The sequence below is a fragment of the Ylistrum balloti genome, unplaced genomic scaffold (genome assembly GCF_031769215.1).
Source record: "Ylistrum balloti isolate Yb309-2 unplaced genomic scaffold, AGI_CSIRO_Ybal_v1 Utg370532, whole genome shotgun sequence".
Lineage (NCBI taxonomy): Eukaryota > Metazoa > Mollusca > Bivalvia > Pectinida > Pectinidae > Ylistrum > Ylistrum balloti.
The window spans coordinates 217,570-233,391 of NW_026782339.1; the positions used below are offsets into that span (position 1 = coordinate 217,570).

Below are 15,822 nucleotides of genomic sequence, written 5' to 3' on the forward strand. Positions count from 1 at the left end.
TGGCTAGAAGGTCCCAAAAGGCAAACTTCTTCAGCGTCATTTACAACACAATTACGGTAATGTAAGTTATGATGTGTTCCCTAATTACAACAAAGTTAAAATCAAGGGAACCATGAGGCACACTAACTACCATATCACACAAGCAAATCGTCCTTGACACTACTTTTTATATCACACAAGCAAATCGTCCTTGACACTACCTGATAGATAAAAGACTTGTATTATTGTGTTGTTTCACACTGTGTGTTTTTCTGAAATAATTGAAACACATTGCCATTCTTGATAGATGTAGATTAATTCATCACAAAGATTCAGCTGTTATTTTAAGACAACTCCACTAAACATGATGACATTGAAATGATTGGAGTCTATCACTACAATGACAAGGGGTTTTTATTGGTGTGTACTTACAGAACGCCAGATGCTAATGTTGGATACTTGATAAAACAGCCATATTTTAAAGCATTTATCTAAATACCACTACAAATAGTCGTACATCAGTAGATGTTGTATTGATGATCGACACTCGTCCTATGGATTGTGCCCTATAGGCACCAATTATACAGCGATCACTCATTGATATACTTTGTAATGTATCATACACATTGTATTGCATCATATTCTTTTATAAATATACATTTTATAATATAAAAACAATATGTAAGATTAAAACACTAGTGAATGACTTGCTATCACAACTAAACAACCAAAGAACATGGAATAAATAGAGGCCCGAAATAATACAAGGATATTAAGATCAAGTGTTGCAAAATGGCAAACTTCTTCAGCGTCATCGATTACGGGTAATATAAGTAATGATAGGTTGCCTAATTCCAACAAAGTTAAAAATAAAGGAACCATCGGGCACACTAACTACCAATTTCATATCACACAAGAAAATACAGTATTTTTTTTATAGACAAATGTTTTCCAGTGCTAATAGCTGTAGTTCATTTATCATTTATGTTTAAGTGAATATCGTTACCTGGGAAACTTTATAACATGCATCAAGCTGCACTTTTTATTATTACCAGTCGTGGTAAAGCAATGCTCCCGGTATAATCATAGGAAACTGAAAGTTGTTTAAAATGTAAGAATATTTTCACAATGTTGCATTGTGGTTAGAACTTGCTGAAAAGCCCTGAATTAACCAGAATCAAGAATTGGTAAAATTTCTTTTCTGATAAAAAAAAACTTGATATTTTAACTTTCACCCTCCTTGCACTGATCATAACCAGGAAAAATCGTGGCATTTCAATGAGACATTTTTTAATTGTTTTTTTTATGATATAAATAATAAAACAAACAAATATTGTTATAAATAAAGACACCCAAGCCTTAGTTAGTCTAATTGGAAACCTAAATGTTTAGATTGTTTATCTAAACTAAACAGTCGCCATTACACTCGTTAACCTGCTGTTACTATAGAATGAATGGGTTATCTGCCGAGTACCACTAGAGCTTGACTAGGTGGACTCCGTTTTCTTTTTCAGTGAACAAATATCTGATCGCACGATTATTACACGTAAAACTTAGTGTAATAAACATTCCCTGTAAACTGGACATGTTTTAAAATCTATCGGACGGATCTCGACCCGACAAAACGCTGGCCCATTATCCACGTATATTGATGTATTATATAAGTAATGAACAATCAAAAACAATGCTATATTTCAAACAAAGAAACGAGAACAAATGATACGGGAAGAATTAAAGCCAGCATCAAAGTATACAGGTGAGAAATAAAACAATTATTTCCCCCACACCATGTGTCCATTGGCTTCAATAAACAATTAAAATAATCACCATGGAAACCACTTTAACCATATTTTACGGTTGCATGACACTTTTCCTGTCTGTCTGAAGCCATCAGATTTGTGATATCAGAGTTCAGACGGAAAGAACACAGAAATAAATGTTCCAACCCATACGAAGTGATGTAGCACACCAATCCTTTCACGTAAGTCGGTTGTAACTGTGATGTTATCGGGAAACTAATTGGTAAATACAACATTAACAGAAACAAGAGCCCTGTCTTATAAACGGTATACTTCAATACTTCACCAAGGAGAAACTTAATTATCTGACTGATAGACATGTACAAATCGTATTCGTCATACATCTGTAACTCGTCATATTCGAGTCGTCATCTAGGTGTGTTGGAATTTTACATAACTGTGTGTACACAAAGAAAATAGTCACCAAGTTTACAGAATATATCCATCGAATCAATAATAGTTCCACTTAAATCGAACTGTATATATACTGTCCTGTTTGATAAGTTGCTGGTTATTTCAGTGCTATCTGAGGCTTCAATAGCGTGATGACGTACCTTTACTGAAGTTACGATTTAGCTTTGTTATAATAACGATTTAGCTTTGTTATAATAACGAATTAGCTTTGTTATAATAACGATTTAGCGTTGTCGTAATAACGATTAGGCTTTGTCGTAATAATGACTTAGGTAGCAGGAAACAGTTAATTTGCATTTTTTCCTGAAATTATTGGTCATGTTTGAAATATACAGGCATAGCAATTTGGTTATGAAAAATATATCATTACATGTATATATATTTATAAACTACATTAATAGTAGAGAGATAAAATTTGTGTAAATCAAACATTTCCACTGATTTCTGACATGTGATTGCCATGGTTACCTACTGAAAAACATGCTAAAAATGCAAAAATACTGCTAATTCCAGCCTAACACTTCAACTTTCTGGAACGGAAATTTATTTCTAAACACCTATCTTAAAATCAACAACATCGTCATGATGACAAAGTACTGACATTTCAGCAATTCAAACTCGGAAATCCGTCATAACATGACAACATGTAAACACTATGAAAATTTCTGTTCTTGTAAAGCTGGTTTTTGGTGCGTAGACACAGATTCGAGACTGCCCAAATAGTAATCTCTAACACAAGCTAAAATATTATTCTGAAAAAAATGAAACACCACATTGTCCACTTCAACATGACAAGACCAACTTTAGCAAGGATATATTTTATAAATTTTGATTAAAACCTTTATAATGGGGTAATCTAATGAGCAAAAAAAAACACCCATGGCCACACCGAGAAACTGTGTACTGCTACCTTAGCTTTGTCGTAACAACGATTAAGCTTTGTCGTAATAACAATTTATAATGTACTAAATCGTTACTACAACATGACTAAGTCGTTATTACGACATCATTTTTTTTTCTCTTCTTGTGACCCTAACTGGCTTCCATATAACAGGTACCGAAATAAGGAAATATTTTAGTATGATATCCACTTTTGTCATGACAAACAGTTAGTAGTTTCATCACCATTAAACAGTAGTCAGCTTTCATTTACGGTAAATTAATGTTTCCTGTCATAGCACTGAATTTCTGTTCTCTGTAGGATATTTGAAGAAAATAGAGAAATATACATCACTATCAAACATCATAATTTTAATTATATAGGTTTGCCATAGGTTTTATCAGCGTACTTGATGGATCGAAAAGAAAGTGACCGAAATTTTTTGGAACGCTTAGTTTCATTATTAATGTCATGTTTCTCCTGAAAAACTTTGGAATTACTTGCCTGGGTACTAAAAAGCATTTTAAAATGTATATACGGAAATGAGATTAAAAATATCACCCATGCTTGAAATAATCACAACAAATCCATTTTTATTGGATGCATCAGCCATCTACTGGGATTGTCCTAAAGACACGAAATAGAAACACACCTTTCAATACAAACATAGAATTAGAGATAAATAATTAAACTGCATCCCAGTAGCAGTTTTATCCTTGTAGGACTCATCAGTGATGCTAAATTGAGTAGATGACTGAGGAAAATCCATATTGGTAAAAATAAATGTTAAAACCTGAATGCTAACCTGAACCGTGCCACCATTCAAATGAATTAAACCTTAGCAAGCCCCCCCCCCCCCCCCCCCCCCTCTCTCTCTCTCTCTCTCTCTCTCTCTCTCTCTCTCTCTCTCTCTCTCTCTCTCTCTCTCTCTCACACAAATATCCTCAATTCTTAAAAAAAAAATCGATCTTCCACCGGTTTTCCAAGTTCATGTCATCAAAACTAGGAAGTGACAATTTTAACTCCATAGTACAAAGCTTGAATATTTATTTGGGACATAATAAAATATAACTTTCGTTTAAACATCCTTTCATTGTCGAAACTACAAAGTTGGCATTACTAAAAGTAGCCCTCTCTAAAACGTTTCATTACAAAAGTTCCATGACAGCGATATCAAACATATTCATCTCTTTTTTTTTATAAACAGTGATGGAGAAAATTAAAATTTAGACGACGGAAATGAAGGATGAAGCAATGGAGAAAGATCTCCGTCAAAGACATCACCATTGAATCGCTTACTATCTTTGATAAAGGTTTGGATAAAACGACAAAAGAAATGATTCTTTGAAATTTTTTGAAAATTGTGAAATTATTAATTTTCATGGGAGTTTTATTTTTGTTCATTTCGAGGTACTCTGAAACAACAATGACATGTCCACAAACTGTTAAAATTAGTTTACCCAGATTTACTGGGTTATGATAAAAAAAATATTTCATGAAAATCCGTGAAAATTGAACCTCACGAAATATTTCATTTTAAAGTAATTAATTCATTTCAAGTAATTCATGTTTGTACAAAAGACACACATGTGAATAGGTTTTTTAATATAATTTAGAATCAGATACAGTAGCGCAAAGTAATGAATTAAACTGCATCATACAGCTGTTTCGTCCTACTAGGACTCGTCAGTGATGCTACATCATGCAGCTGTTTCGTCCTTCTAGCACTCGTCAGTGATGTTACATCATGCAGCTGTTTCGTCCTTCTAGCACTCGTCAGTGATGCTACATCATACAGCTGTTTCGTCCTTCTAGCACTCGTTAATGATGCTAAGGGTGAAAGTTTTGAAATCTAGAAGGAAAGTGTTGGGAAAATCTGTCAAAAATCTAGATGAGGAGGCACATAGTTTCATTGTCGTTGTCTTCTAGTATTTTGTTTGTACTAATTAACAAGCAGCGAACATTCATTCGTTTGCAAAACTCGTCTAAATTTTCAACTCGTTAGCATTTCACCATTCTCTGTCAACGTCTATCTCAATGATGCCCAATGCTATTTGTCCCAACATCCTTTCTGAAATTATATCTGTTAGATATTAGTCTGTGGTTTTTGTTCTGTTTTTCTTCTACTACAGCGTTGGGAAAACGTGTAGTATGCCTTCACATGTCTAACACAGTTAATACGAACTTACCACTGATCGATAAATTACAAAACTACCACAGATCGATAAATTACAAAACTACCACAGATCGATCAATTACAAAGTTACCACAGATCGATGAATTACAAACTTACCACTGATCGATGAATTACAAAGTCACTACTGATCGATGTATTGCGAAAAAGGCACACAAGAGAAAAGCCACTTATTATGCTAGATATAGTGAGTAACCAGAAGGATCAAAGTGTTCTTCTTTCTCGCTCTAATATTTAGACTGTACGAAAGACATACAAGTTTGACAAATTTTCATAAAACTCTCGCAAACAGGTGAAATTGTGAAATTTCACTCGATGAAAATGTCACAAATATCAACATTTCTTGTTATCAATTTCAACTTAGATACCAATGGACTTGCTTTTACAACTATCATAACATGTTGTCCGTATAATTTCAGTACAGGTAAATCCGAATACATTCTAGATACAAAATCTGGAAAAAAAAATTTGAGATCATCATCTAAGTAAAAGGCATTTTACACGTTGGGATAAATGTCCTCCAGAATGAGTCTTTATTGTCGACTTAAAATAAACACAGTGACCACTGGTCAGTATCCAGCACCTAATGGTACATTAATAGTTTGAATAAAAAATTGTGATATTCTTTCAAATCTATAACCAATGAAACACAAAGGCACTATGTAAGAAAATATGAAAAAAATCCCCATTTATATGTGAATGTATTCGCTATTTATAGTTGGCAGGTTTGTCCGATGGAATATCACTTAAGTACAGACCAAATAAGATGAAAGATCTTTTAAAGTACAAACAAAATAAGTCTATTTTCGAAGTGAAACTATAGGTTTTACCAACACGTGAAAACTCGTGTTTGTCTTCCAACTTTCAGAATTCTTCAGCTCGAGTCTGATTCGTCTGTCAGCACATCCTCCTTCCCAAGGAACATTGTTCTAGAATACTGAGAATCCGAAATGTCCACGATCCTATAGCCACCCGTTTCATAAAACAATCTTTTCTGGACGAGAGTAACTACGAAACCTGTTCCCGCTAAAACCGCTATGTCAATGGCAACATGCCATACAAAAATCAACACTGCTAGAAATACATGATCATGATCTTCAGCGTGCCATGTAGATGGCGCTCGTGTCGGACTGTAAAGAATAAATCCAATCTGCCAAAACCACGTACCTTGTACGAGCAAGGAGAGTGCCTTGGTCAAACTAGCCAGCGCATTGTTACCTGTCGTCAATTCAATGCCGACGAAGACAGCATTAGACAAGATGACGTACACCAGAAGAGTGTGTATGGTGACATCGAGAGAAGATCGTCCTTGTAAATGGAAATTAAACAACAAAGCCTCGACCAGAAACGCAAGAATTACGGCAACATAGTCAATATTTGGAGGGACATCGCTCTTTTTGTAATGGGCTATTATATCACACAAGCCCGAAATTCCAAAAAACGCAAACATCGTCATATGCTGTGCATTTCCAACGGGTAAGCCAAAGTCATATTTCAAAGACCAAAAGAATTCTCCTAGCATTCCTATAATTGCAAATACTATTTTGAAAATAGCTTCGATGGGTATGATGTTGAAGGAGCCAATTTGTCGATAAACCATGAAGTTAGATCGAGATACGTAGGTCTGCCCAGTCCATCGCGCTTTGTTGAAATAATACACAATGTTCACCGTCCACCATAGCGCCATAACAATGAAGAACGATCCGGGCAAAGCATGGCCCGGGAAACTTCCCATGGTGAACGTATCTGAACCCAATAGGGAGAGAAGTTAACCTTATATGGAGAGTGAGCTTGTAAGACAAAAACAGCTGGATCTAATGACGATTCTGACTAAAACAGCTGGATCTTATGACGATTATGACGAAAACAGCTGGATCTTATGACGATTCTGACGAAAACAGCTGGATCTAATGACGATTATGACGCTGGCGATTGAATCTTTTGACGAATGTATATGAATTCGAAGACGCTGAAGATTTTGACCGGTCTTCGATGTGCATTATGGGTTGGATGACATCATTCGATCTTTCGATAGGTCATCAACTGCATGGGTTATTCTGAAAATAAACAAAGCAATTTGTTAGATTTTAGAGCAATTTGCTATTATTTATTTTTCAATTTTATTTGCTACATTTTAAATTATATTTCGATAAATGCTCTTTTTTTAGATGATTGAATGTTTATGGTGGTCCGTTTTTGGTTGGGAATGGAACAGAGCCCCATCATGAATAAACAGCAAATCACAAACTATTTCTGGTAAATCAAATAAAGAAATATCGGTTAAACGTAGGCGGCATAAATGACATTCATATTGTTGATATTTGAACGACAAAGCCACTATATAAACAGGAAAAAGCTTGTCACAATTAGCATGTCATTATTGTTGGCATAGAAACGGCGTCGGTACACGGCTGTTTCATTTTGCCGAATAACACTGTCGGTAATGATGACAGTGTTTTCAGGATTTTTTTTTTTTAGTTTAAAACGTAACATAAATAGTGATTTGAACAATCTACAGACCATTATTTCTTGTATCAAAAGCAGTGCCATATTTCTTACATGTATTAAACTATGTAGTTGTGAGATTTATTTTCAGAGCATTTTCTTCATGTTGGTATTGTCAACAGAATGAAGCTCTTTCAACACAACTAGGAGAAGATTAGAGTATGACGTATACTAAGTACGTCACACGTCACCAGAACACTGACGTTAGTCGATGAGACGATATCCGGGACACGGGAGGAGTCACGGAGACGGAAAACCAACCAACCAACCTGCGTCAACTGTCTGATGAAGATGACCATGTAGACATAGAAACGTCACATTCCAGCCTTCCACTGGTTGTGTTATAAGATGAAGGTGACCGTGTAGACATCGAAACGTCACACTCTAATCTTCTACTGGTTGTGTTATAAGATGAAGGTAACCGTGTTGTCATCAAAACGTCACACTCTAATCTACTACTGGTTGTGTTAAAAGATGAAGGTGACCGTGTAGACATCGAAACGTCACACTCTAATCTTATACTGGTTGTGTTATAAGATGAAGATGACCGTGTAGACATCGAAACGTCACAGTCCAACCTTCTACTGGTTGTGTTATAAGATGAAGGTGACCATGTAGTCATCGAAATGTCACACTCCAACCTTCTACTGGTTGTGTTATAAGATGAAGGTGACCGTGTAGACATCAAAACGTCATTTTTCCAATCTTCCACTGGTTGTGTTATAAGAACTCGGATCATTATAAAGCAAACAGAAAGAAGTTGGTGAAGTGCAATCATTCACCGTAAACGACTACAGCAGATAAAAGACGGTTCTCACGTGTAGGTTAATGAGGGTTTATTTACAAAATAATTTTGTCTTATAAATCATAATTATAAAAAAAAAAAAACCTTTATACTGCGCATCGATGTGTGTCACATGTCACGTGGTAATTAGCCAAATGTAAGTTAACAAACATCTGGGTTTATGCGATTTATGCGGCTCGTTCGAATAACAATACCAGCTACAGTGGGGTAAAGCGTGTGTCAGTATCACACGTATAAATTATACACATTGAGAACCTGACTGGCACACTCCAATGAACTATGTAAGAATGAATATATTATTCCACAGAGCTCCTGTTTATTACTATCTACATTAATACTGGTGACCTTTGTACTTACCTTTTGTCCTCAACCTCTTTAAGTATCCTCACGCAACACTGACCTAGATTTTATCCTATCTCGTCTTTCTCTCAAATTTGAACATGCACTGATGTTATAAACACAACCGTAGCTTGATGACCACAAACTACGGAACGTATGGTTATATAACTACACCCAACGACAACTATCTGTATTGAAAACAAAATAATTATCTTTATTTAAATGAAAGATTTCTTTTTACTTGTACACTAACCATTTAAATTCTTATGTCGGATTCGTAATCAAAACAAAATTGGTTTTACTGGTTTTTATAATTGAATCTATGGTAATTCAGTATTAACTGATAACATCAGCAATAACTTGTGTAACCGAGAAATGAAGCACTTCAAAATACTGTACCGATTCGGAGAGGCGTTGACTCCACCAGTTTATCATTAAATCAATCGACATAAGTGGTTCACAGACAGACCATCATAACAAGTAATCTATCTTTGTGTGTTTCAAAACGTGAATAATAGAATTGTGTATAAAGGATTTTACAGACGCTCCAAGCCTGCTCCCTAGATAACTTCACAATTGTGGTATGGACATCCATCATATGAGAAATTTAAATACATGAAGTTTAATCATACTGACATGAAACCAATGTTGGTCTCGCTATTAATCTTTTCTATCCTTCTATCCATCTGTCTGTCTTTCAGCAAAATTAGACCCAATGTGTCCAAATGCATACGATTTCCTTTTTACTTCTACGAAATGGAGAAGGAGTGGAGTATAATTGGTATTTTTTCATAATGTTTGCCGTTCCTATGCATTTATTAAAAAAAACAGGTAGGACACATCAAATTTGGGCAAATCGGTGTTTTTCATAAATATCTTGATCCAAGAGAATGTTGACAAATTAATCTAGGTTGGATTAGAGAGACATATCTGATACACAAAATAAAAAAAAAATATCGATGTTATTCTAGTAAAGTAAATATAAAAAAAATTATTTACATGTAGTTTGAAATATACATGTATACTACTCCTAGGTCAGAGTAAGGTCAGCGACAAAGTAGTATCTCACAATGGCGGTGATATTTTGGAAGACAAAAACACTGTTTCTTGAATTAGATTTAGATTTTAACATAGATGAATTATCAGAAGTAATTAAAGGTTTATCTAGTGGTAAATCTGCTGGTAATTATTTCATACCTAACGAATACAAAATACGAATTGAGTACAAAGAGATTTTCACCTGTTTTATTAAGGTTATTCAATACTATGTTACAAACAGGATATTTTCTAGTGTCATGAACTCAAGACGTTATTATTCCTTTACATAAGAAGGGCGATGTAAACAACATCAGTAACTATCGGAGAATTACGTTAATTAGCCATTCAGCCAAAATGTTTACGTCGCTGTTAAATAAACTTCTTTGAAGATGGAGTAGACGAGAAAACATTGTTTCTTGCCCTGTTTGGTTTTAAGCCTGGGTCAGATACAAGGGACGCAATTTTCGCATTGTATAGTTTAATTATTAACTCGATAGAACGAAACAAGGGGCTATACTGCGTTTTTGTAGATTATGGTAAGGTATTTGATAGTGTGACACATCAGAATTTGTGATATAAATTTCGGAGAAGCGGTATTAGGGGTAGACTTCTTAATGTAATTAAATCAATTTATGATAATGTACGTTCATATGTAAAATTAGATGGTAAATCACCCGCCATGTTTGATACACATGTCGGTTTATTACAAGGGGAATCCGACAACAGCTGTCTTCGATACTTTTTCCATTATTTGTCAATGATATGGAAAGTGAATTTATAAATTCTGATCTTCAAAGTTAGGAATTACATTCGATAAACCTTTTTATGTTGATGTACGCGGATGATATTGTTGTATTCTCGGAGGATGTACTAACCTACAGTATATGTTAGATTATTTACATAGGTGCACGGGAAAAATGAACTGTTAATATAGTGAAAAAAAATATTGTTTTTAGAAAAAGAATGTTACCCTCTGAAAGTTGGACTTTGAACGGCAAATCTATCGAAATGGTTGATGTTTTGTTACCTCGGATTTGTTTTTACATATAATGAAATATTTACTACAGCACCAGATACATCAGCATGTCAAGGCAGAAAAGCATATTATCACATAAAAAGAAGGATATTGTCATTAATACGGAAACTAAAATGTCATTATTAGATACATACGTGGCATGTATATTGAATTATGGTCGTGAAATTTGGGGACATAATTAATCGCCACAGATTAAGGTCTACCTTCGTTTTCTCAAAGATCTATTAAATGTTAAGAAAAATGTCAATACCTCTTTCGTTTTCTTTGAAACAGGGAGATCGTAAAATAGCCATAATGAAATACTGGTTAAATTTTTAAATACTAGTAACTGTGTTTTAAAGGCATGCTATGACGCATTAGTCGAATTGAATATTAGAAAACCTAATTGTAAAATTCATTGGGTTTACCAAATTAAGCATGAACTATGTACTTCGGGTTTTAACTATGTTTGGAATAGCCAATATATACAAAATGAAAAATATTTTTGCAAACGTATGCTCAACGTGTCCATGATGTATTTATTCAATAATTATGCAGTGTCTTTGATGTAACTTCCAAATGTTATTTGTACAAGCAACTTGTTGACACCTTTTGTACTTAAAGTCCATTATTTATAAGTTTAAAACATTATTGAATCAATTTTGCATGCAAGGACACAATCTTAACATAGAATCTGGGCGCTATTATAACATCCCAAGACCGCAGAGAGTATGTACACTGTGTGATAAAAATGACATCGAAGACTTTGTACATTTTGTACTACTTTGTCTAGCATATTCTGATTTAAGGTATTCAGCCCGTAAAGCCTTTTAATAGGGACAAAATCAAAATTTTCACCTAATTCATAAAGATCACATTGTATACTCCATTACTGACCATATTTATCGTCTAACAAAAAATTAAGTACTTCAATGGTGTCACATAGCATGCTGGTTGGATACAATAAAATATTAGTGTATGCCCAATAAAAAACTTAATTTCAAACAAAAACATGTGTTTTTGCATACCATAATAACAGCAATGAATAATAAAATAGCTGCTATTCATATCACATTCATATACAATGTACGATATGCGAAAAAGTGTTATCTCGGTACCCTCGTAGTCACTCTTAGAAAAGTGACAAAGACACTTTGTAAGGTAAACTGAGTGTGACAAGAGAGTTTTCAAATGAAAAATCTGTTTAAATACTTGCTGGCACACCTTCTGCAAATTTTCAAATAACTTTTAGAAACTTTTACCACATGTAATTAGATATTTCTAAGTTTTAATTAATTAATTTGGAATTACAGAATCCAGAACACGCTTTGCAGAAGAGATCCGCGGCTGTCCATTACAGTTCTTTTGCACAAATATTGCTCTCAGACCATCTTCACCATCCCTTTGGAATATTTTTTTAGATGTTGGAAGTTTAAGCCAGAGCCTGCAATATTTTCAGCAGTAGCATGTTTTAAAATGCCTTGTGATATTAAAGGATGTAGGGAAGGCATATGTTTTGCCTTTTCCACTCTAAAATTAACGGCATGAACTGTTTGACTTCCGAAAATTCACGATCTATATCAAACATCGGCATTCGTCGGGATTATAATGGACTATTAGGGTGGGAATACCTTAAGAAAAGTGTTAAACCTTTAAACAGTCTGGGTAAATATTTGTTGTGCGCTAATGCTGAAAGAAAAACTTTCCTCTCTGAGTATGCATTATATTGGAATATCATTTGAAAGGATTAATTGAGTTATACGTATAAATGTATAATAACAGCTATTTGATATCTGTCAATTACTCGTTAAATAGTACTTTATTGATATGCCACGGTGCTTTTTATTTTTCTATGTTGTTGTCATTATTTCGTGACGTCACAGATACGTCTGTATTAACGTCATACTTACAGTATTTCATCACGTGACTGACCCGTACTACATGTATTAGACATATATATCTAACATATATGTGTGTGTACTTGAGTGGAATTGTCCTCCGCCATCTTTTACATTACATACATGAATTCTGATCATTTGATTACGTTTACAGTGCATTTGTACCTATGTACTGTGTTGCATTTGGATATAATAAAACTTGAAACTTGATACTAGTGCAAACATCAGACTAACTGAAACCAGACGAATTATATATAAAGAGTAAAGAAATACTTATTGATGTATCAGTACATTGTACGTCTTGTGTAACGCTTATTCGTTCTGTCGAATTAAATAAATATATATCTTTTGTAAGATCTTCTAGGTAAACATTGTCAACCCCATCAGCCCTACAATATACAAATTAAAGTATGTAAGTAGGATATGTAACGAGCATATTTGTGACTCCTCATACATACTCGATATGTGTACACTACAGTAAAGGTCGTCTTAAGCTGTAATTAGCAACAAGGAGGTAGAAAACGTTTTATAACTAAGTTTTTTTTAAGCCAAATATGGCAAAATTGATTCAACTCTTGGAAACAGAATATAATGAAGTTTTTTTTTTCGAATTTAAGAAAATCTACTGGTATCAGAAAGAAAATGTGAATAGATAGAAATATATGTCCAGGTGCAGGTTGATATATGAATTGTTCTGTAGATTTTGATTAGGTTTGTTGTTGTGTTTTTACCTGCACCGTAAATATATACACTCTACTAATAACCCGCAAGATTTCAGGTAATGATTGAATTTAATTGAACCCACAAAAACTATATTATCAGATAAAACTGAGTTGGAACTTTATTTCTTCAACAACAAATATTTACCACACTTTCGAGGAATTTATATACATGTAGTTACTTCCAACTAACTTCTCATTTTCAACTTGTTTGTGATCAGTCGCCATTTCATACAACCAGTCAATAGTCTTTTATAATGTAAGGTTTTGTGTGTGGAAATTTGTCAACACTTATCCTATTAAAGAGATACCCATGTTTTAAAAGTTGTCTAACAATTTTCCATATAAATAATTCCTTGCTCAAGAATAGGCTTTAATGTAAATACATAATTCACGTGCAAAAATAACAGCAAATTAACGTTATTTTAAACTGAAAACCCTTTCGCAGTCAGAACAAGTTTAAACATCTACATCGCTTCATAAAAATAGTAATTTATATTAAACGCCTACACAATTGTTAGTAAAACTCAATTTAATCACACTCAGGTGAAGTTGAATATATTTACTGAGATTATGGAAATTAGCACACAGGAAACTGATCTTCACTGACATCCATACTGCCGGGTATTTTTTTCTAATTATTTGCGAATCATGCCAGGTTGATGAGATAATAGTTTGATATATATAGTCAATATATTCTATAGTTTTCAATACGTTTGACCAAAGAAAATATATGATGAATGCACCATTATCACTGTAACGATGGTATGTATACAATCATCAACATACTATTAATCTATGTCAGTTTGGATATCATTCTGTCATGGCGTTTCGTTATGTTTATATATATATATACATATGTATATATATGATCAATGAAGTAATAGCAACAGTACGGACAAGCGAATTGTCAAATTTTCGAGCAACCTGTCCCTTTATCAAGACACAAATATTACATAAATTACATCACATACATAGAACATAAAACAAATACAAAGTTATAAATCTAAATCGAGAGCGGTGGTGTAAATTAAGTTGTCTCGATAATCCCTTCGGCCGGTGGACGCCAATGGACGCCGAATGCCCTTTATAGCGGACAAAAAAAGCTATTCCAAGTTGTTGTATGTAAGATGGTGATTAAAATATAAAAAATGTTCTACATATATATCAGAGTATCTGATGGGACTACTACAAAATGGCCATATTCAACCTCTTTTAATCTTACTAATCTGATAATTAAGTAGATGCTAAGAGATATTTACCTTTGCTTGTCACTTCCATCCTCCTCCCCACCCCTAACCCCTCCATCCCCACGAGTCATTCTTTAGAATCTGTCACTCAATCAAAATCCCCCAACATATTGTTGGTTACGTGAATGTTATATATAAATAGTTTTCTAAATGTAGTCCGAGTTGGTGTGTTATGGCACTGTATACCTATTTACTGTCGTTCAAGCAACAATTCATTTCCCTATGAGAAAGGCGACTATGTATAAATTGTGACCAGTACCTGTGCAGTCGATACACAGGGCCCTGAAAATATCAGTTACATCGTATCTGATTAGTATGCCCGGTCAGTACAGAAAGCAATCTTTGTAGTACTAGCTACAACAAAATTTACGAAGATAGTACGAGATGACACAGGAACGTTGGTTTGACCTGTCAGACGAGAAATAATGAATAGACTGTGATATCTAGATAAGTTGTATTTACCAAGGCAGTATCTGTACACACGCTATCAGTGTAATACTAGCCACAAACTGGCATGAAGAGTTTAAAATTTCAACAAGAACATCATGCGGTATTTTTCTCTCAGCCATAACGCCACCACCAGTTCCTGACCTTAAGTACAGAACGTTTTGTGTAAAAAGTCTACTTACTTCAAAGACATCCGGACATGTCAGTTTTCCGTGGCGATGGTAGCTAAATAAGTATACACAAAGATATGAGGACCTAAGACTACTAAAAGCTCATATGAACACACGGCTATCTCTGTATGTGTAACACGTGTGCGGAAGCTCACAACGCTGCTGTGCCTATTAATTATACGTAAATATAGACATGTACATGTGCTCCCAGAGGGCATTAGAACACCCAAGGGCGCTTTATTTAGAACACAACCCACATTGGTGATTTTATATGTAGTTTTTTATACAGCAGGTTTGACATCTTAAAATTGCTTAAATATAAATATTACCTACTAGGAACTTGGGGCAATATTTCGTTATGTTAACTAAC

At 34.2% G+C, this 15,822-nt stretch overlaps 1 protein-coding gene across 1 annotated transcript; it reads right to left on the reverse strand.

Moving 5' to 3' along the window:
• Positions 1-4,102: 4,102 nt before the first annotated feature.
• On the reverse strand, positions 4,103-15,565 carry LOC132555954 (transmembrane protein 45B-like). The gene is made up of 2 exons (XM_060220331.1): positions 15,465-15,565; positions 4,103-7,323 (listed from the first exon to the last, which is right to left on the reverse strand). The coding sequence occupies exon 2, from the start codon at positions 6,999-7,001 to the stop codon at positions 6,141-6,143; it is 861 nt and encodes a 286-aa protein (XP_060076314.1). The 5' UTR covers positions 7,002-7,323; positions 15,465-15,565; the 3' UTR covers positions 4,103-6,140.
• Positions 15,566-15,822: the final 257 nt, after the last annotated feature.

Bases quoted from the DNA above. Each gene is read 5' to 3' on its own strand.
- LOC132555954 (XM_060220331.1), bottom strand. From the start codon at position 7,001: ATGGGAAGTTTCCCGGGCCATGCTTTGCCCGGATCGTTCTTCATTGTT.